Source organism: Malus sylvestris, chromosome 12, assembly GCF_916048215.2.
Source record: "Malus sylvestris chromosome 12, drMalSylv7.2, whole genome shotgun sequence".
Taxonomy (NCBI): domain Eukaryota; kingdom Viridiplantae; phylum Streptophyta; class Magnoliopsida; order Rosales; family Rosaceae; genus Malus; species Malus sylvestris.
This window is the reverse complement of record NC_062271.1, coordinates 25,742,118-25,763,801: the sequence shown is the minus strand read 5'-3', so window position 1 is coordinate 25,763,801 and position 21,684 is coordinate 25,742,118. Positions and strand designations below refer to the sequence as shown.

Genomic DNA, 21,684 nt, shown 5'->3' with positions numbered 1-21,684 from the left:
CATCATCTCAAGATATTATCTCCTAATTAATATTTTTGGGATTTTTTTTCCTCATTCATCCTACATATAACTCACCTTGGCCAATCAGAACCCACCAAGTGTAGGCAGAACCCTACCATGGCCAACCACCTCTCCTCTCTACGAATGCCCCATCTCCACTAGTTCTTGGTAAGCTGAAGGCTGCATATACAAGCCCTTTTCAGGGATACAGACTTGTGGCTTTTTTCCCTGATCAAAAGTGTTATTTGTTTTGTAGTACAAATTCGTCAAGACTGAACATGGCAAAATTTTGCTACCACAATGAGGTAGCGGAGAGTCCCTGTAGAGCCTCACTTTGAGAGAATCTCCTTTGTATTTTTCTTACGATGTACAACCGCTTTATTTTGTCTTCCAAACGTAAACGCTTTTAGCTGTCAATAAAACACATAAAAACCGGGTTTTTTAAAAAAATTGAAAATATTCTTCTCAATATGGGAAGCACTCCAAATGAGAAACTCAATTTGATTCCATAAGCCTTAATCACCACAAAATTAGAACAAGATTTAAGTGACATAATCAAAATAAAATAGTGATTTGGGGGTGCAGATGCAATGCACAGTTGCACAGAATTTGGGTAGGCTGGGGGCGGGGCCATGTGAAGCTTCATGGCTCGGACGTCATTTGCAGGTGTCACCCAGCAACCAATCAGCACACGACAACCCGAAAGTCAGTGGGACTATTTGTTGTTAGTTTATTATTCTCTTTTTTGTCGGAATTAATGAATTAGTTTCCAGTTTTTGGTATTTAGCGGAGGCTTGACCTTCCTCAGGTCACGTACCAAGTCCACCCACTTACAGGTTTCAACTGCGACGGCTGCCAACCTTCCACGTTCCGCTCGGCGATTGCCTGTCACAAACCCACGCGTCCGGTTGCCCATCCTCGGGCCCCACCGTCTCCGGTGTTGGAGTTGGCCGCGCGCTGCTCCGTACAAAATCAATGCATGTCCCTTCGATAAACCAAACCATGAATAACGAAGCATTTCAAGCCACATGGATAGGAAATCGCGACAAGTGGTTCAGTGAATCGTGCGAACATCAGCTTTCTACGAAGTGGTTATGATGATGAGAGTGAAATTTCCAACCATCATTCGGATCCAAAAATAGTGGAAAATCTTAATTTGTTACGAATTGTCTTTTTTTTTTTCTCAAAAAAACCTCCACAAGAATAAGAGGAGGAGAAGAAGTTGGGGGAGATTACGAATTCATTTTCTTTTTTAATAAGCTCGTTTAATTTTGACTTTTCGATTGAATAAGTTAAATCAGTATTAATCGACATGAACGAATAGTGTGTGTGCAAGGAGAAAAAAAAAATGCAAAAATTGTTTTCCTAAGCTGAAACGATCCAAAATATACGGGGGTGAAAATGTAATTGTGCTTAGTAAGTTGGAAGTTAGAATGCTATAATCTCATGAGAAAATGATTGACTTCGAAGTCTTAACATATGAAACAAAAGGTAGGAGAAATCTAGAATTGGGGAAGTTTCATGAAACCAACCGACCAATCCTTTTTAATTTCTTTAGCAACGACCCCATCGTCTCCACCCAGTAAGAACTACGAGATCAATCCATGGACTCCTTCGGCATTCAGTGGTCGTAGACAAACCATATAACCCTATTCAATAAGTGGACCGCATCAGCTGTTTGCTTTCAGAAGAAGGGAAATTACTCATTCTTAAAACCAGCAACACTCGTGCAACGAACAATTTTCTTGCAAGAACATTTGCCAAAGTCAATCAAACATTTTCGTATGTTTTAACTTTTTCCGTAGCACTTACCGCCATTGTTGCAGTATCCAAAGCCAATCAAGCATTCTCAAGTTGCTAAACTTTCCTTGTTTTGAAATCTAAACATGATTTAGAACCAACCAAGATAAAGAGATTTGAATTCGTCAAAGATAACGCGGTGCAGAAGTTTCAGGATCAAACGTTTTCATAAAAGCAGTTGAATTTTATCGCACATATTTTACAATAAATGTTTAGTCGAGTCTTCTGTCACAAATAGAATATAGCACAGGCAGGCACACCTGGGAGTGTTTTTACACAAACGGAAGCGGTAGACACAGGTTATATCTTTGTTGCCACGACGGAATGGATTCATCGGTCCGGTATCTCTTTGATTCTAAGAGGCGGACAGATTGGATATGTGTTCCGTAATGCTAGCTTTGTTTGAATTACAGGCATGAAGCGCGGTGCATATGTCCGTTGTTTCGAGGAATTGCTCTGCATTGGTAAGAATGAGGGGGCCATACTCGAAAACGAGCCTCTTGCACTGTCAAAAATCCAAGCATATCAGAAGAGAACCATATGAACGTACTGAAGCAATAAAACTACTTTAAACAAGGAATATCATTTGATCTGAAGCTCCAGATGAGAGAAACGTTCCTATTATTTTCCGATCGTATCAACCTTAATCGGCCAATATATAGTTCTCCTATATGGCTATTATTCAAATATGTCGCAAACAAAAATAATACATAATCCCCCGGAAAGATTTTGAAGGGCCATGATATATAAAAGAAGTGATTAATCTGTTTGTGCATGCAGCAATAAAATTCTCATATATGACATAAATTTTCGATTTGATCAGCCATTCATGAAAATTACTCTTCTATATCTTAATTCAACATACCGACTAAAATTCTTAATTTTCCTCACCTTTTTGGTATAGTTCTCCACCGAATTGCATGCCTTCAGAAGCAACTCAATAATCTCCAGCTGACAGAAAACAAAAATTAGAATTCAGTTGTCAAGGTAGCATGAAGAGTCGTTGGATAAAATATTTCTAAACTCAGCGGGATGAAGGATCTCCACAAGAAGTATCGAGCTATAAGTAATAATAAGAATTTCTTGCTGGTAATAAGTATATAACAATCACGAGAAATCTTGGTTGTCTATTTTGCTAATGTTTGAAGTAAAGAGTTCCTAAGTTTCAGCTCTGTTATTTTGCAACATTAATAGGTTACTCCTATTTGCAAAATGTATTGATATCTCATTTATGTTTGCAGTGAGCAGCATTTCTGAACACGTACGTCCCAAATTGCAACAAATTTTCAACACAATAATTCAAAAGCTTCAACTGTAATCTCTTAAGCTTTGTTATTCAACTAGTTTCGTTTGTCTAACAAGTAATATCTGGTCAGTTTCTACCTCTTTTGTAAAGCATATAACATCGTTCTACTTTTAGTAAGGTGTGGTGCTAAAGTTTCTCCAAGACGTGCAGAGAGCATGAAGCCAGTTGCAGAGTGCTCCCAATAAGTAGATAGAAACAATTGTAGGTTTCTTCGGGACTAGACCCAACCACAGCAGTCTAACATGGGTCATGCATGGTAAATGATTAAGTTCAAATCACGTGCAGTAGCTTGTTGAGCTTTTGCAAACAAACTAAATATCAGCAATAAATAAAATGACACATGCATTTACGTTGATGTATGGAGGGCTCCAGGTTTTCTTCTTAAGGTTGAGGATCTAATAATATGAACAGGGTTCCATCTTGTAAGTTCAAAAGGATAGTGGTAACCATAATTTATCACAAAACATGTAAAACAGTGGCTAATCAAGGTCAAGAAGGTAAAAATAAACTTCTACACATCAAAATCTGATATGTTCAGAATTGTGTCATCTTATTATTGAAAGAGTACTGCAAGTACTAACCTGCGTGTCGGGATCCTTCAACTTAACCAACACTTCTGAAACAGCACGGTGACATAATCCACAGCTATCCTCTTTGAATTGTGAAGAAAACAAAGCCACTTGCTGACAGAGATTGACCTTCCGACAGAACTCAGAAGGTTGTAGAGAGGTGACCTCTAAGAAGAAGAGAGGAGCATAATAGTCCACCAAAGTGAAACACTGTCCCACAAAAAAATGACAAAACGTTAAGGAAGTTCTTTCTTAAAGTAGGGGAGTTGGGAGAACAAAAATAGTGTTAAACATCCCCAAATGATTTTGGTTTAGGGTTTAGATACAATGCGTCATAGCTCATCATAACTCTACAAAGCTTCTCAGAGCAATATATTTCATAGTGTATTAATACTCAATAAACTTCTTGTAAATTTGCAATAACATGTTCAACTGTCCACGCAGAGCAGCTTAAAGTGTACGAGTTTCCAACAAAACTTATGTCAAAATTAGAAAGTTAGAAAAGGAGACTACCTGCTGGTTGAATGAGCGTAACTGATGGCAGGTCTGATGTAGGTATTCAATGATCTCCGTCTGGGTCTTGTTTTCATTAAGGTAATCGAGTGCTTGGTCAGCAAACTCCTCACACAATGTGCACACGTTATCATTCCCAACAACTTCTTCAACTTGGAAAGTTTGAGTTTCCAACTGGTGGTCTGACTTTGAAACTGAATCAGAAAGTAAAACTATCAGTTAAAAATTATGTTCGCAGCACAAGAATGCAATTACTTATCAAGATTGAGGTGAAAATGGGACCCTAGATTTTCAAAGACAATACGACCAAACATGTTAATATTTCATTCTCATTGGGCAGTAAATTTTCTTACCTGACAGATCAAGGTTCGTCAGTTGTCTAGCATCACAAGCCCAACTAGCTGCCAGCACAAAAAGAAACAAAACCCCAACTCTCATGTCCATGGTGCCTGAAGTTGCAACCATTTGACGACATAAGAAAGCCGCAATGATAAAGGGTTCATAGTAAACAAAGCAATAACAAACCATAACTGATCATAGTTGTAGTTTCCCAAAAAACAAAGAAAGTGGGAATGATATAATGATAAAGTCGTAGCAAGAGAGCTTAAGCTGCAAATGCAAATAAGACTCAAGAACATATAATAATTTACTGACTCCATTCTATTTACATCCCAAATACACTTTGAACCTATTGTCTCGTGTCGCTAGATATTGAATAGCAAAGGCTAATATCAACTAGGGACAGGGCCCTAACCCTCGATTCGCTACTGACTGGCGCTGTAACGCACCTACCTAAGTTTTGATCAAGCCGAATTCACCAAGCCAAGCGTGGCAAGGTAAAATCTTGTTTAAGTCTACAACAAGCTCAAAGTTTGATTTTTTTTCACACATACTCTTCGGATTAGCTAATGATGTTTGTGATGATTTTCCCAATTGAAATTATAAAAGCAGTATCTATAACATCAATAACCAAAAAGCACACAACCTTAATCAGAGACCAAAAGCAATAAAATTTGTCAACGACAGAGAAACAGAAGAACATAATAAGCAAAACCACCCATATAAAATACCAGCTTATGCAGAAAACATAGAAAGAAACAAAAAAAAAACAAATAACAAACAACATAGACAGACAGATATCGAGTCAATCCTAAAAATCTCAGCTTTTGGGGGTTGGTGCTGAGAAAACGTGGGAAACGAAATAAGGAACAATTTTCAAGTTGTAAAGATCCTACGATGTTCGATGTTGGAAGAACAGAAACGAGCGGAATCGAAATCCCGCACAATCGGAGATGGATAGATAGATATTTACCTGCGATTGTGAGGAGAGAGAAGGAAAGAAGTGGAAAACTTGATGTCTAGGAATTCCTCCTTTCTTTCTTTGTTGGGGCTGGGCGTTTGGGGGAGCGTTGAATGGTCGGCTGTGGTCGTTTGCTTTGCTTCTTTGTTTTATACAACCAGCTACCCAATTGCCCATCTGGGTTGGGCTTGTGCGTGCCAAGCAACATGTGACGGGGACTCCTTCCTCCGTGTCAAAGGGTATTGCTTTTTACTTGTAATTGTGAAGTTTTATGTTCAATTCTCGTTAAATACAAATTCCTAACTCATTGTGAGGCTTAACCTACTAAACCACCTCTTAATATAAATAATATTGTTTGTTAAAAAATAAAAAAATAAAAAAACTGCTTGGATTTGTTTTGTTTTTTGGGTTTTTTTTTTCTTTTTTTTTTCTTGTTTCTATGGAAGGGTTATGCAATTAGTAACCTAAATATTAAATTACTAATTACAAGTTTTAAACTCGCAAGTGTACAAGATTAAACATGTAGTATAGAAAGCACGTACGAGATTGTTGAGAATGAAACCTACATTGATGGGATGAGAGACCTTGCATGGTTTATAAGTAAGTTAGGGTACTCCTTATATAGCCAATTGGTTTTATGATGGAACCCCAACTTTCTTCATAGTGTCAGAGCAGTTCGTTCCACGTGTGAAGCCAAACAGCCACGTCCCCGTTGTGTTATCCACGTATTATGTTTGAAAATTCGCCACACGTGAAGGGGCATGTTAAGAATGAATCTCACGTTGATTGGAAGAGAAACTTTACATTACTATATAAGTAAGTTGAACTATTTCTCCAGGCAAATGTTTGTTTATTGGCACCATTTTTTGAATATAATCCATACAAAACACAATTGGTTTCAGCCCTCGCAGTAAGATTTGCTAATCGAGCGATATTGGAAGAAAGGGAATCAAAGACAGGACCTCGGGTGAAGGGTTTATTTCTTGTGTATCACGAACATTTTCGGGAAGAAAATTAAACATCACTTCTTATATAACTAATTGGTTTTATGATAGAACCTCAACTTTCTTCATGATATCAGAGCAGCTTGTCCCACATGTGAAGCAAAATAGTCATGTTCCCGCTGTGTTATCCACGTATTATGTTTGAAAATTCGCCACGCGCATGTTGACAATGAATCCCATGTTGATTGGAGGAGAAACTTTACATGAGTTATAAGTAAGTTGACTACTCTCCATATAACCAATTGATTTTACGATGATTGCCAGGCAAATGTTTGTTTATTGGCTCTCGTAGAAAACACAATTGGTTTCAGCTCTCGTAGTAAGATTTGCTAATCGAGCGATATTGGAGGCAAGGGAATCAAGGACAGGACCTCGGGTGAAGGGTTTATTTCTTGTGTATCACGAACATTTTCGGGAAGAAGATTAAACATCACTCCAGAAGAATTTTAGCATTAGGTAGGTACATTTTTTTCACAACCAACACATAAAGGGTTTACATATATAATAAACAGATCCAATAGTCTGGGAACAACTACAACCTAAATGAAACGAATTCTTAAGCAAGAACAATCAGAGATGGAGGAGGGCGAAAACAGACGCGCACGCACATACAACTAAAGTCAGTTCTTGATAGGCCGAATTACTTCAAGTTTGGAGTTGGCTTCTTCTTTTTCCTGCTTTGCTTTGTCAAGAGTAGCGAGAATCGAGCAAATCCAGACTTCTTTCTCTTAGCAGAACAGTTCTTGAGATTGCTTTCCCTCTCGGACTTCCCAGAAGAGGGTAGATCGCCATTTTGTTTCTGCAGCATTTGTCCCAGCGATACCTTCTGTTTTACAGGGATTTTTCCGGCCACCTCCATTTCAACCTCTTCCGGCAAAAGCAGTTTCCTGCTTAGTATTTGTCCTATCGACAAAGTTGGCTTCAACACAGGCGTTGGCCCGTCACTAACAAGATTCAGACCATTCACATCCCGTAATTTCAAATCTTTCCCATGATTAGACGGGCACGGATTTTTGAACTTGGTAGACTTGTGTACAGAACGTCTTCTTTGACCGTGATGGGATCTCCATTTGCGAAGTGCTTCTTCAACTGCTAGTTTCCCCCTATTTGCCGCCTCCACTCTGTTCAGAGCTTCTTCCAGTTCCTTTTTACTGGTTTTGACTTCTTCGGTGGCTTCCTCGACCTTCTTCAAGATTTCCATTTTTGATACATTTGCTTCTCCAACATGAAGCATAGCATCTGTCACTCTCTTCTTAGAAAGCTCCTCCGCATCTCGAACTTTGTGGGTTAATGCTGAGTACTCCTCGAATGAAAGAGTTACTTCGTTGCGTTTCTGCAATGAATCTCCAGATGAACTCTCGCGGTACGATAGAGCCTTAATCTCCGCTAGGGTCACTGCTTCTACCGCTCTAGCTGCCTCTTTCATTTTTCTCGCAGCAACCAACCTGATTTCAGCCGTTTTTATCTTAGTTCCTGTCTGTTCAATCTCAGATGTTGCTCGCAAGACCTCTAACTTCGCAGCTTCTGCCATTCGTTTGAACTGCTCGGTCTCAGAACTCAGCCGTTGAAGCTCCCTTGAAATATCTAAAGGATTAGCGGGACCACCTTTAGTTTCACCATCCTTTGCCAATTGTAGCTTAAGTTTTGTTTGGTTTAGCTCTTCTTCAAGAGACAACGCTTTCAAAGAATTTGAAGTAAGCCTCACACGGGTTTTCTCAAGCATGGTTCTTTCTTTTTCCAATTTCTTGTTCAATGATTCAACAGAAGCTCGAATGTCAGCAAGATCGCTAGTAGTCCTTGTAAGGTTCATTTTCGCCTGTTTCAGCTCCATCAAGATTAAACCTGGAGCTGAAGAAGGGCAGGGGCACACACCGCCCATCGAATCGTAATGACCACCCCCATTCCCATGATTTTCCTTATCCTCTTCATTTACCACGGGAGTCACGTAGTCCTTGCCTCCATTTGCCTCAAGGGTCACATTCACTTCAGATACTTCGTTCTGTAGCTTCTTTTTCAACTCATCGATTGTCTTTTTGGTTTCTTCAAGTTCAATTAGAACATCCAGCGTTTCCCTTTCTTTCAATGTAAGATCTTTCTCCAACTCTAAAGCCTGCTCCTCAAGTTTTGCAGCGTCAACATCTTCAATGTCATGCTGCTAAGAAGAGAAACATGTCACCACATTATAAGGTAGTGTTTAGCAATTTGGTAAGCAATAGAAAACACCAAAAAAATAAAAGTAAACTTGAACGTTAAAACGCTAACTACGGTAAGAAGAAACACAGTCATTCTCTTTGGTGCAGTTGTAGATAACAATTTATAGAGAATCAGGGTCTTACGAAGTCATGTTTAAGTAATTTTATGAAACGGGTACCATCCAGAATGATTCTAACAAGAAATGAATCAAAAGTTGCAACTTATGAATCTACACTTCGGTGCAACCAACAAGAAAGATATGTCAAGATGTATCAGGACACAATCCCAATGGAACAAACCAAAACCCTTGAGTCCCCTACTCAGCAACATACACATAAATCACATTTCCGCTTTCGCAGTAGGCTGACACGCATTTCATAAATCTCAACTGCTTTGAAATTAAATCGAAAACCTACACGCCCGGTTTCCCCACACAAACGATGATCCTATGGGATGTTCATTGGTCATAAAGCCATAAACTCCCAAAAATGGCAGAAACAGATAACTAAAAGCATTTGGGAACCCACACTATTCCACAGAAACTGAAGTTCATCAAATTCCTTCACAAATTTCAATTACTTTTCGAAGCAAAAGCAATCGGATCATTATAATTTACAATGTCAACCAACAACCAGCTTCAAGCATTAATTAAAGCACACAAGAAACATACATTTTAAACCAAAACTTCATCGTCAACCCAAAAAACAAAGCCATAAATCTCAATCCATGTAATATTTCTCCTTTTAAGAAAAAAACCCTATTCGTGTTTCTACATTTCGCAGAAGAAAACACCAATCTTTATATGTTTAGAGAGAGAGAGAGAGAGAATTACCAGAGGTTCAGAAGGCTTATTAGCAAGCTGAGAGGGTTTCCAGTAACCGATCCCACCGAATCGACTCACCGCTTCCTTCACCGATTCAAAAGGGGCCGAAGTATCGATCTCCGCCCTCAAAACCCTCTCCTCCTTCCTCACATCCAGACCCGACTCCGACACTCCGATGATTCCGGTCTCCATGTCCAAACCCGACAACCCAAATGAAATCCCAACAAAACGAATACAAAGAATGAAACTTTCTCAGAAACCTAACAACACTTAGCGAGTAGATTAATGATGTTTGGTTTCTGAGCAGACAGAGTTCAGAGTCTTTCGACAGACACAACCCCAAAGCAGCACGGCTATTAATACAAACGAAAGTATACGTTTGATTTTTTGGAGTTCCAAAAATACCCCTGAATGATGGAGATTTTTACGGGTAAGGAAGGGTTAGAGGACGGGAAATAGTGCTGGCGTTTATGGGGCTTATGGGAAAGGGAGGAGATGGGTCGGATGACACGTAGGACAGGAGAGATGGATGGAGTGATGTGCGCATTGATTTTTGAAATTTGGTGGGGCCGTCGAGTGTCTTTGGTTTTTTTCAACGGCAACAAAAGCCAACAGTACTACCTAACGGGCTTCTGCCTTCTGGGTAATGATAAAAGTGCGTCAAAGAAAAGCACTTTTGCTAGCACTCTTGGCTTTTGAGATGTTCGGCTGTTTACTGTTAGTGCGAATTTACCACAGATATACTCAATTATGTTATCCATGGCCATCAAACGTTCATAAAAACTTCAGACACTTTGCCAAAACTTCTTTTTCTTCAGGAAGTACGGTCGTCATAAATATTTGAGAGTTTTAACAAAATATTTCAGATGCTGTTTACTTTTAACAAAAATGATATTTTTATTCTTAAAAGTCACTTCTGATATTATTTATTTACAACACATTTTTGTCATTTTGATTAAAACTCAAAGTTTTCAAATAATTTTCATTAGTTTTTCTTAAATATTTTTATTAGAAGTGCTTTTATTTTGTTTGACTCATTTGGTTCATATCTTGAACTAAGACACTTACACAATTTGGTTTGGTTTTCGGTTAGAGTTAGATCTAGTTTGGTTAGCTTGTTTTTCTTTGGTATTTTTTTTTTTCAATCATTTTGGTTCGATGATATAGTATTTTCGTTATTTATGCATACCTTACAAAAATATACAGTGAAACTTCTATAAAGGTTTTTAATCAAAATGGTATCTACGATTTGCATAACTCCTTATTTTGGTCCTTAAGATTTGAAATCAATAGAATTGGTCCCTGAGTTTGTCCGATCATTTTGGTCATTCCTTAAAAAATCTCCATTAAGTAAGAATAGAATGACCAAAATACCTTTAATTTTTGTCAAATCATTTTGGCTTATTGTTTATTAAATTGATGGCATATTTGTCATTTTAATCTTTATTTAACATAACTTTGCATGGAATGATCAAAATGATTGATGGTGGACAATTTCAGGGACCACTTCTATTGATTTCAAATCTCATAGACTAAAGTGATGTGTTATACAAATCTCATTGACTATTTTGACTAAAAAGCCCTTCTATAAATGAAAACTTTTGGGACTAACAAAAACTATTATTTATAAATGAATGAATAATTTATTAATTTATCAATAAAAGAATATCTATTTATTTAAATATAATTTTATAGTGCCACTTAGTACTACGGTCTAGTGGTATTCTTCTTCACTTGGAAGTGAGAGATCTTAGGTTCGAATCTCGTAGATGGCGAATTCGATACCAAATTAGGCTTTCCATTGTGTGGCTTATCCGAACTCCCCCTCTCCTTAGTGTAAAAATATCGATGTACTAAAAAAAAAACATAATTTTATGGTTTGTTCATTTATTAAAATTATAGTTTTAACAAAGATGCATGTAGCTACTTAATACTATGGTCTAGTGATATTCCTCTTCACTTGTAAGTGAAAAGTCTTAGGTTTGATTCTTACCAAAGGCGAATTTGAACAACATTATTAATAGTTCATTGTGAGGCTTAGCCCATCCCCTTTCCTTATGTAGATAATATCGTTTGTTAAAAAAAAATCATGTATTTTATAAAAATAACAAATATACACGTATGACTTCAAACCTCAAAGATAATTTAAGAACTTAAAAGATCAAAATGTTTTCCAAACTTATTGTCCTAGAAGATAAAATATACTTTAGAAGCATATTTTGAGAAAGAGTTCAATTTAGAAAATAGAATTTGTTAAAGTAAAAAGACTACTAAATCCATGAACGACTCATGACTTGTCAAAAGAACATGTGGAACAAGAAAGAATGATTGTGAAGATCCTTGGCACTGGTGTGGTACCTGGCTATGGACTTTTTAACAATCAAGCTAGTAAAGATTTTAGAACTCAAGCAGTACGCAAGCGAGCATATTATGTGATACTTTTGATGCTCACCAATATGCGGTATTTATACTAGTCGAGATGAGTCCTTATGACAATAGAAATCCATCATTAATTGGTGAGAGAATCCTAGAGGAGGAAATCTATGGATCTTGTTACTATTACTTGTGGTGCACAACATTCATTTAGTCGAGGGATCTTCGAAATATCATGTAACATTTCCTAAACCAATTATAATTAGGGTTCTCATATCTTGCAGAGCAAGTATTGACTCTCTACGAGATAAGTCTAGCCCACTAAATCGGAGCCCATTATGTTGGAATATACCCTAATGTCTTCGTCCTCTAAGCCTGATTCATTCCGAATCGCATGGCCTGAATCGTATCAGCCAATCTTAGTCATTCCGGCAACCATGATCCGATGGTTTGAAAGTCATGGTTCCACATGTATTATGAATATTTATGTGTTAGGGTTTTTATCACAAATGATCCCTGAAATTGACCCTCACCATCAAGATAGTCCTTGAAATTGAAAATCAATCAATGTAGTTCCTGAAAATAGGTGTTGCAAATCAATGTGGTCATTTTGTTAGACTATAAGTCATTTTTCTCACAAATAGTCCTTGAAATTGACCCACGATATCAAAATGGTCATTGAAATTGACAGGCGGCATCAAACTGGTCCCTGAAATTAAAAATTGATCAATGTAGTCCTACAAGTAAGTGTCTCAAATAAATGTAATCATTCCGTTACAATTCTGTCAAACATTCTGTTATGTGTTGATGTGACACATAAATGGGTCATACAAGTCTAATTAAATTTTTAAAAAAAAATTACAAATAGGCTTAATAATTTAATAGTTAATAAAAAAATTGTCAACCCAAAAACCCAGTCTTGCAATCACCTCTGATCCCAGTCCACATTTCTATACCTCATTCGCTCTTTATTCTCGAAAAAGTAATCTCAATACACCCATCTTTACACACTTCGACACTCTTCACTGAATTGAACTTAGATCGAGATTACCTTTGGTGATGGCTTGGCCCATTGACAACGACTTCTAGGACATGACCGTTAACATTTAGGTGATCAACATCCTCACAACCTTAATCTTGGAGAGCTTGTTCGGCGCTTCCCTGATGGTCTGGTGCTGCAAAGAACGATGAGGTCTGCCTTGAGATAATGAGGTTATAACTGAGATGCATCCATTATTGGTTGAAAACTATTTCCACACCCCCTCTTAGGCCTTAGTTAAGCTTTGTGCCTTTGAGAATTTATAGAAGGGATCTCTCTTCGGAGTAGGCGCTACCATAAGAAAAAAAAATTCATTGTGCAAAAAGGTATTTAGACAACTTTTTTTAATTAATTATTAAAATCATATCAACACGTAACAAAATTTTTTATATAGAATTATGGAAGGAAGATCATATTTATTTGTAACATCTATTTTCAAGGACTACATTGATTGATTTTCAATTTCAGGGACCATATTGATGGTGTGGGTCAATTTCAGGGATCATCTTGATGGTGTGAGTCAATTTTAGGGACCATTGTGACAAAAACTCGTAAATATTATGAAGTCTATTTATGTGCCACATCAGCACTTAACAGAATTGTAACGAAATAACCACATTGATTTGCGATACTTATTTTCAGGGACTACATTGATTGATTTTTAATTTCAGGGACCATCTTGATGATAAGGGTCAATTTCATGTATTATTTGTGATAAAAACCCTATGTGGTATTTGTTTTATGTATTTTGTCAATTACCAATTTATATATTTGTTGGGCCTTCAATGATTTTAAGAAAGATTATTATCTTTGCTTTAGTACACTGGCCCTAGTCGAGACCGGAAATTATTATTTAACCAATGCTATTATTTTATAGAATACTCATTTATCGAGGTTTTACTGTAATTATACATCATATATAATAGAGTTTTTTAATGAATATGGTTTAACATAACAAATATTTAATGAAATACACTTAATGAACTTTTATTCATAGCAAGAACAAAAAAAGAGGCGGTGTCATTTTTATAAATAAGTTAAAGTTTCGTGGCACAAAATGTTAATACATTATTAAGTTGAAGTTTAATAATGTAAGTGAGATGTCTTATGTTCGATTATCATCAAATGCGAGTTTGAACCACATTATTGCTAGTCTATTGTGAGATTAAGGTTATCTCAAATCGATCTGGCCATAGGGTCAGGGGTTGAAAATAGCCCGAAATGATACGAAAACCGTCTCCAATTGAGGGTTAGGGCAAATGGCTCGTGGGTCCCACTGGGCCAAAAATAGCAAATCAGGCCAATCGGCTGGCCCAATCCAGCCAGCCAACCTTGGGCTGACCCAAGATTTGAATGCAACGGCTAGTTGATGCCAGTTAGTCGTTGGATTTGAAATTTTTTTTTTGGACAAAATTTAAAAAGAAAAAAATCTAAGTTTTTTCCTATAACTACGTAAAATTATTGAGATTCCTTATCGACAAGAAATCTGCAAAGTTACTCACATATCAACACGTGACACTCGAAATCCGAGACGTAAAATTATTGAGATTCCTTATCGACAATGAATCTGTAAAGTTACTCACATTGAGATTCTAACTCGAAAAATTATTGACATTCCATCTCCAAAAATTATTGAGGTAGTTTAATTTAAGTAACCATATTAATTCAATTAAAATAATAAATTATGTTTGGCCCAATGGTCCTTTGGCCCTCTCGGTTGGAAATGGTTTTTTGTCACATGGCTATATTTGGCATATGGTCCTCTAGCTCCTCGGTTAGAGATGGTAAAAAAAATGGCCTGACACTGTTTATATGTGAGTAACTTTGCAGATTTCTTGGAGGGTTATAGGGCTATAAAGAGCTTTCTGACCCTCATTTGGTTAGAAATGACCTAAACTTACTTCCTCATCCTTAATGTAGATAATATCGTTTGTTTAAAAAAGAAAAAAAAAAGTTGAAGTTCAAGAATTGTTTTTGGAATTCCAATCTTCTCATTTATTGATGGTCGATTTGTATCATTTTGTTTAACTGGTTACATCCCAATGATTACATACATTGTTTAGTAAAGGCGACTGTTACGAAAGTCATGAAAATTACATGGGAAGGTCAATGTAAAGGTTCCTTTGCATACTTTTCATTCATCGATGACGAATTTGTATTTGCATTAATCGGTTAGGAGTAGGATTATCTCATCTCTTAATCTCTTTCTCATTTCCTCCTCTCATATTTAAACGGTTATGATTAAGTGTGAGAGGAGGCGATAGAAGAAGATTGTAAAAGCATCTCTACCAGTTGGTGGAGGGCGAAGATAAGGACGATTACTATTCACAAATATATATATTTTATATGCTTTATGCCTTGTAAGTGTGTACTTATCAGTTATTCTTTAAATTATAAATCTCTATTTGTAAGTTTGTTAAGTGTTTTTATTTTACGTGTGTTTATAATTTTTTTGATTTTTTTACCTGCAAATTGATCCAGGCAGTTGGTTTATCACACTTTGTTTGAATTAGATGCACTAGATTGTGACATATGGCAACAATCTATAATTTTCAATCTTCTTATCGTTAGAAATCAAACTGCCGTAAAGCATTCCAAGCCTTTTTTTTTTGGGAGGGGGGAGGAGGCGAGGCTGAATCCAAGGAGAGAAGAGGAAATGGAGGGCTTCTTTCGGCTTTTAGGGATGCACGTGGGTGTAACTAATATCGTTTGTTAACAAAAAATACTTTGTCCGTCCCAGAAAATAAGCAAACCACATGCTTATTGGACCCTCTGTTACTATTTTGGAGTGTAATTTTCTTAGGAATAGGCCCAACATGGTAGCCAAATTAAAAAGGAGAAACGATAGGCCCCAGCTTATGGTCTCAAGGCCCTTGGTCGGAATCACATTGTAGTGGTTGGCTTTTATACATCTCTCCAAGAAGTTCAATCTCTCGTACTGTTGTTGAAGTTTCTTAAAAACTAAATTTGTCTCTTGTTTATTTTCCTAACAAATCAAAGAATTACTTGAACACATGCTTGACTGCTAATATAGAATGCTAATCGCGGATCGTTAGCGAGAAGATGGTGCCGTTTGTACGTCAATGCAGTAATGGAGCCTATAATTTAGAGTAAACTATAGAATTGGTCTTTAAACTTACAATCTAGTTTAGATTTTATCCTAAAACTAAAAGTTCATTAATTAACATTCTTGAATTTTGTTTAACGTATAATATTGGTCCCTGCACTTACACTCTAGTTTACATTTGATCCTCAAACTAAAAATCCGTTAACTAACATCCTTGAATTTTGGTGCATGCTTGTTAACTGATCAAGAATGCTTAGCTTACATTCGAGGTCCTATATTTGAGTCTTCACTCCTAATATGGTTTGTATAAGAATAAATAAAAAGAAATAATGATATGTAAGAGACATACATATAGACACACACACAAACACACACACACATATATATATATATATATATATATATGACATATTTAGTTATTGCAATGGATATGATATGTATTTGGGGCCTTGGGGCCTCTACGGGAATGATCCTTATATTATAGTGATTGTGAAGTGTGAACTAACAAATCAGTAGTTGGGATTATGAATTGTTTGTGGTCCTTGACACTGTCCTGATTAAGGTTGTTTCTATTCACTGTATGATTATTATTCGAGTTTAACTCTTCAAGTAGTAATGAAGTCTGAAAATGTAACTGCCTTGCACCCCCATCATATCGAACTCATAAAGGAAGTTGGTGACTTGATGACAAGGGAGCCGGCGACTGAGGGCTTGGTGAACTATGAGAAAAAAAAAAGCAATGAATCTTGTAAGATTTTCGAGAAATTCTTCGGTTTTTTATACTAGTTTTATATACCTTGTGTTTTTTCTTTTGGTTAGCATTTCCCTTTTCAAATGGAAGTAGAAATTTTATTTTATTTTATTTATTTTTTTTTGGAAATTGCCAAATGGAGGTCCATAATTCAACTCGTAACACTATTATCTGATTACAAAGATAACTAGATAAGCAAATACAAATTATTTTGGTTATTTTTCTTTAAATTGAACCAGACTGCGCATAACAATTAATAAAATTCATGCATGATGCAAACCCTTCGTCGAACTCGAACCCACGTTCAACAGGAATCATGCCACGATAATATATATATACGTATGGATTTTGTTTTTATGTGTGCGCGTTCATAAAGAAATTGTTCAAAATCTTAAGCTCCTAGTTCTAAAGTCACAGTCGTAATTTTTTTTTCTTTATTATTTGGCCGGTCACCATTATCGCATATTATATATTCAATTGTTTAATTATTTACCAAACACATAGCATGTCGATTGCAATAACTAAATGAGAAATTTTATTTGAATTCAACTTTTTTATCTATACACTAACCAACAAAATTTTCCCATCAAATTTTCAAATTTGCCCTTAAATAAATAGGAATCAGAAAATAAGTATTGAAATATTTATCTCTACACCCAATAACCCTAAACTCACATCACCACTACACCATTTTTTTCGGCAACCCAATCCAAGCACCACGACCATTGATGCTCATGTTTTCTATCTCTTTGGATCTAACTAATAGGAAAATAAAAAGGAGCCGGGTGGAGGGATTTTTTTCCCATTTTTCATGAGAATAGTAGTATTAATTTACTTTTTGTAAATCAATATATGAAGAAAAAAGTGCGTATGCATACGGCGCGGAGGGGATCGCTAAACCCTAAGGTTTCTTATGTTCTTGGTCCAAAGTTCTTACGATGACTGAAAGAAAGAATGACTTTTGTAGCTTAAGTTTGCTTTAAGCCTCACATTGGGACTCCTCCACTCTTAATTTATTGATTTAAGTGTTGATGGAGTTTAGGTTGGATTCGTCAGAATTAATGGAGGCATGGAGTGGTGGCGGTGGGGTTTATTGGGTGAAGGGATCTAAATTAGACTTCAATTTTATTTAGGGAATTGTTATTAGCACTCTAAAAATCTCACTTTGCACTTCAAACTTTCTATATTAGGAAAGAAAAATACACTTGTAAGGAGTGTAGAATGAGATTTTTGGAGTGCCAATAACACTTCTTTATTCGTTTAAGGACAAATTCGGAAGTTTATTGGAGAGAAAATATTAGTTGAGTGTAGAGAGAAAACCTTTGGGTCCAAATAAAATTTTTTAAACAGATATATCATATATATATATATAGGATTATCGTTGTTTCTTTATACTTTTTCTTATATAAATCATACCGTAAGATTCGAATATAAGACCTTGAATGTAAGCACTCTTGATTGGTTAACAAGCACTCTTGATATATTTGGAGTACAAGTGATTTTGGGAAAGCTTCCTCAAGAAAAATTAAAAATTAAAAGTAATTGCTACTGAACCATTTAAATTTAAATTTTTTATTTTTTACTGAAAATATGAGTACACCACTTGGAATTCAATTTTCTTTAACTAAAACCTATCATGATAAATTTCTCTAACAAAAACCCAATGACTAGGCTCCAACTAAGCAATATCCATAATTAAGTTTGACTTGGCAAAATTTGTATTTTTGGATGTCTAAATTACCCCTAATAACACTTACTTTGGGTCTCTCACTTATTATCTACATTTATTTTACATTATTTCATTCAATTAAATGTCTTCAAATACCTTATGGGGATTTGGAAAAAAATTTAAATGTCATGATTCCTATGCATTTAATAACAAAAATTTACATGCTTCCAATGTTCCTTGTATATAGTTGTTTTCACATGATGTTAACAGGTAAATTAGTATATCCTACAAATATAAAAAAGTTATTTTATTCAAAATTATCAATATTTTAAATATAACAAAGGTGAATTATTTTGCACAATATATATATAATAACAATATAAGTTCCTAGTAAATTATGTAATGATACATGCAAAATAATTTATCCACAAAATAAATAATTAATTTTTATTCAAAATTAATTAAATACCAATATTTTGCAAAAAATAAAAATAAAAATTATATAAAACAATTTACCTACATGTAGAATAATTTACCTACAAAATAAAAGGATGTCGATTGATTGCACATTCTATATAATAATAACAAAATGTGGCTAGTATATATGTAATATCACATGAAAAATAATTTACCTACAAAATAAATAAATGTTTTTAGCCAATTGATTCAAAATTAATTAATTACATATTATTTTACATAAAAATATAGATAAATTATTTACACACATATATATAATTTTAACAAAATATGCCTAATACATACATGCAAAATAATTTACCTACAATGATTGTCAAACAAATAAAAGAAATGAAACATATGATAGTAAGAGAAGTATAAAGTAGATAATTTTATAATAATAAGGAACTTATTTCCCACAATTATGGTGGATAATTAAATTCATTAAGATAATTAGAGTGTTGTGGCACAATTGTAAATAGTTTGAAAATAATAGGTATTTATTTGTTTACATGGCAGTCTACTTCAAATTTGGATTTTATTTTGATGTTTAAAATGAAAATGAGTTTTTATCAAAGAAATAAATGTTACATATATTTATATCTAAAGAACTCTAATTTTTATTTTTGAACGAGGAACCATTTAAAATTTTAAACTACACGCCTTTTGCAGGACCCTTAATGTATATTTCTGAAAATTAATCTGTTTCGATCAAACATGGTAAATATTTGCTCAACATGGTTTAAAGTCAACAATTGAGTTCCACGAGTTCATTAAAATTTTTTTTTTAATAACGATTAAACTATCTATATGCACGTATCTTATTTGTTTGACTTTCAGTGTGTTGGGATTTATTTACTCCCAAAAAAGCAGAAGAAGGAACAAAGGTCCTCTACTTCACATTCTCTCCCAGACTCCCACTTCAAGTTCAAGCCCTTTCAAATCACACAAAAGCAAGCCAAACAACACCATCATCGATCAATTCAAAACCATGCTCAGTGGCAACCCAGACCCTCCCAAAAAGTCCCTCACAACTAAACAAGCTGATGAGAACAAGTTCTTCTCTAAGCATTTGTCCAAGGAAAGCTCCGTAACTAACCCATCTTTGAGAGTATATTATGGAGGATTGTCTGCTAACGTCCCATTCGTGTGGGAATCTCAGCCAGGTACCCCAAAATACGCATTCAGTGAGGACACAGTACTTCCTCCTCTCACTCCTCCTCCTTCATACTATTCCAATTCCTATAAAAAACCAACCAACAACAAGCATTCAAGATCCAATCTTTTGCACACCCTTTTCCTAAAAATAAGTCTCAAGAAAACCCAAGTGCCATCTTCGCCTTCATCATCACCATCTTCGTTGTTCTCGCCATCTTCAAATTCATCAGTGAGTACAAGGAAGTACCATGGAAGGAACCGGTTTACGAGCAACTCCTCGTTTGATTCTATGGGAGATTATGAAGAAGAGGATGTTGGCTCACCTACTTCAACATTGTGCTTCCGATTAAGCAGGGTGAGCACTGGAGGCAACAGAGGCTGCCATGGATTTTAACATGATGAAAAAGGCATGATGGCCAATGCAAGGTTACTCTTAAGTTTTGTTTGTTTAATGTCTAGAATGTATTGTGGTAGTAACCTCAATTACTTCTCAAAATTCTTATACATAATTATTTATCTGAAAAAGTGTATATCTAGTCGTTGTGCTAATTCTAATCAGTCACGCATACTCCTTTTGCTTCTCTTTCATTTTCTGATTTGTACAAGTTCAACGAACATTAGTTACATAATTTGTAGCTCAAGTGGTTAAAAACGCTTATTATTGGAGGTTCCGTATTTGAATTCATCTCCCTAATACCCCTTCTACAAGGGGAAAAGACATAAATCTAAGTAAAATGTGGCTGTTAGCCTGTTAGCCTGTTAGCCTGTTACTGTCAATATCAAAACTTTAAGGTAGTACCATTTACAAATCTTTGGTTTGGGTTTATTTTTATATGTAATTAGAAATATCATCCTGATAATCATAAATAAAAAAAAAACTCTTGCAGAGTTTAGATGGAGAACAAAAAATAACCCTCAGCTAGCCACTTCTCATTTTCTCGCTGATTTTCAGTAGCCAAATTCTTTTAGTGTCTTCTTCCATTGAAACTCATCATCATTGTTTTCTTCATAGCGTATCGAGCTTGAAGTGTTTTTTTTTTAATCTAAGATTAATATTGTTATTCAGGAGAAGCCTTTATGTTTTTTTTTTAAGCGCAATATCAAGGGTGGTTGGTGCTGTTGAGGGGAGGGTGGAAGGAAGAGAATCCATACTTTGAGTTAGAGAAATGCTAAGGAGACTCTCTCAAAAGTAGGCATAATTTCTGTGCCAACATTATAAATCAATATGCCAAAAAGATGAGATGGCAAAGAGTCTATGGAGAGTCTTACTTCAAGAGAGTCTCCTTAGCATTTCTCTTGTTTAAACTGTTCTTAATACATCTACCATAGACAGCATCTTATTTTGATTTGGGTTTTGAGAAATGGATTTGCTGTTTTGCACTCTGGTAGTTAGTTGTTGGGAGCATTGTGTTTGATTTGTGTTGATGCACAAAACCGGAGGTCTTGGAACAACGTAAATCTGACCGTGAATCTGCATGAAATGTAAATGACACAAGATGTATCGTGGTTCACCCCAATGTTTGGGCTACGTCCACACTGTAGTTGATTCTGTTTCTCTGTAATTGTATGGATACAAGTGTTTGGGGGAAGTCCCCCGGAGGAGAAAGAAGAGAAGGGAGAGGAGAGCCTCGGTGGTGTGAGGTCTCTCCTGAATGTAATGATA

General features: G+C 35.7%; 3 protein-coding genes across 5 annotated transcripts; 1 reads left to right on the top strand and 2 right to left on the bottom strand.

Annotated features, from left to right (window-relative positions):
* Positions 1 to 1,948: 1,948 nt before the first annotated feature.
* LOC126592820 (uncharacterized) lies at positions 1,949 to 5,666 on the bottom strand. Of its 2 annotated transcripts, none has more exons than XM_050258606.1 (6): positions 5,501 to 5,666; positions 4,542 to 4,637; positions 4,189 to 4,382; positions 3,688 to 3,885; positions 2,692 to 2,751; positions 1,949 to 2,305 (listed from the first exon to the last, which is right to left on the bottom strand). In XM_050258606.1, exons 2-6 carry the CDS (start codon positions 4,630 to 4,632, stop codon positions 2,156 to 2,158), a joined length of 693 nt encoding a protein of 230 aa, XP_050114563.1. In that variant the 5' UTR covers positions 4,633 to 4,637; positions 5,501 to 5,666; the 3' UTR covers positions 1,949 to 2,155. The 2 variants fall into 2 exon arrangements, with proteins under 2 accessions (XP_050114563.1, XP_050114564.1); XM_050258607.1 differs by having other exon boundaries at positions 5,424 to 5,627.
* Positions 5,667 to 6,900: 1,234 nt separating this feature from the next.
* On the bottom strand, positions 6,901 to 9,836 carry LOC126594367 (WEB family protein At2g38370-like). Of its 2 annotated transcripts, none has more exons than XM_050260656.1 (2): positions 9,518 to 9,836; positions 6,901 to 8,647 (listed from the first exon to the last, which is right to left on the bottom strand). In XM_050260656.1, the coding sequence occupies exons 1-2, from the start codon at positions 9,698 to 9,700 to the stop codon at positions 7,133 to 7,135; spliced, it is 1,698 nt and encodes a 565-aa protein (XP_050116613.1). In that variant the 5' UTR covers positions 9,701 to 9,836; the 3' UTR covers positions 6,901 to 7,132. The 2 variants fall into 2 exon arrangements, with proteins under 2 accessions (XP_050116613.1, XP_050116614.1); XM_050260657.1 differs by having other exon boundaries at positions 6,901 to 8,644.
* A 9,915-nt stretch (positions 9,837 to 19,751) lies between these two features.
* LOC126594204 (uncharacterized) lies at positions 19,752 to 20,667 on the top strand. Its single transcript, XM_050260419.1, has one exon. It carries the CDS (start codon positions 19,855 to 19,857, stop codon positions 20,413 to 20,415), a length of 561 nt encoding a protein of 186 aa, XP_050116376.1. The 5' UTR covers positions 19,752 to 19,854; the 3' UTR covers positions 20,416 to 20,667.
* The last annotated feature ends 1,017 nt before the right edge of the window (positions 20,668 to 21,684 follow it).

Excerpts from the sequence above, each read along its gene's own strand:
- LOC126594367 (XM_050260656.1), bottom strand. The coding sequence starts at position 9,700 with ATGGAGACCGGAATCATCGGAGTGTCGGAGTCGGGTCTGGATGTGAGG. Across the intron at positions 8,648-9,517 it reads ATAAGCCTTCTGAACCTCTG|CAGCATGACATTGAAGATGT; the intron begins GTAATTCTCTCT and ends TTCTCTTCTTAG.
- LOC126592820 (XM_050258606.1), bottom strand. The coding sequence starts at position 4,632 with ATGGACATGAGAGTTGGGGTTTTGTTTCTTTTTGTGCTGGCAGCTAGT. Across the intron at positions 4,383-4,541 it reads GACGAACCTTGATCTGTCAG|TTTCAAAGTCAGACCACCAG; the intron begins GTAAGAAAATTT and ends TTTCTGATTCAG. Across the intron at positions 2,306-2,691 it reads TGGAGAACTATACCAAAAAG|TGCAAGAGGCTCGTTTTCGA; the intron begins GTGAGGAAAATT and ends GATTTTTGACAG.
- LOC126594204 (XM_050260419.1), top strand. The coding sequence starts at position 19,855 with ATGCTCAGTGGCAACCCAGACCCTCCCAAAAAGTCCCTCACAACTAAA.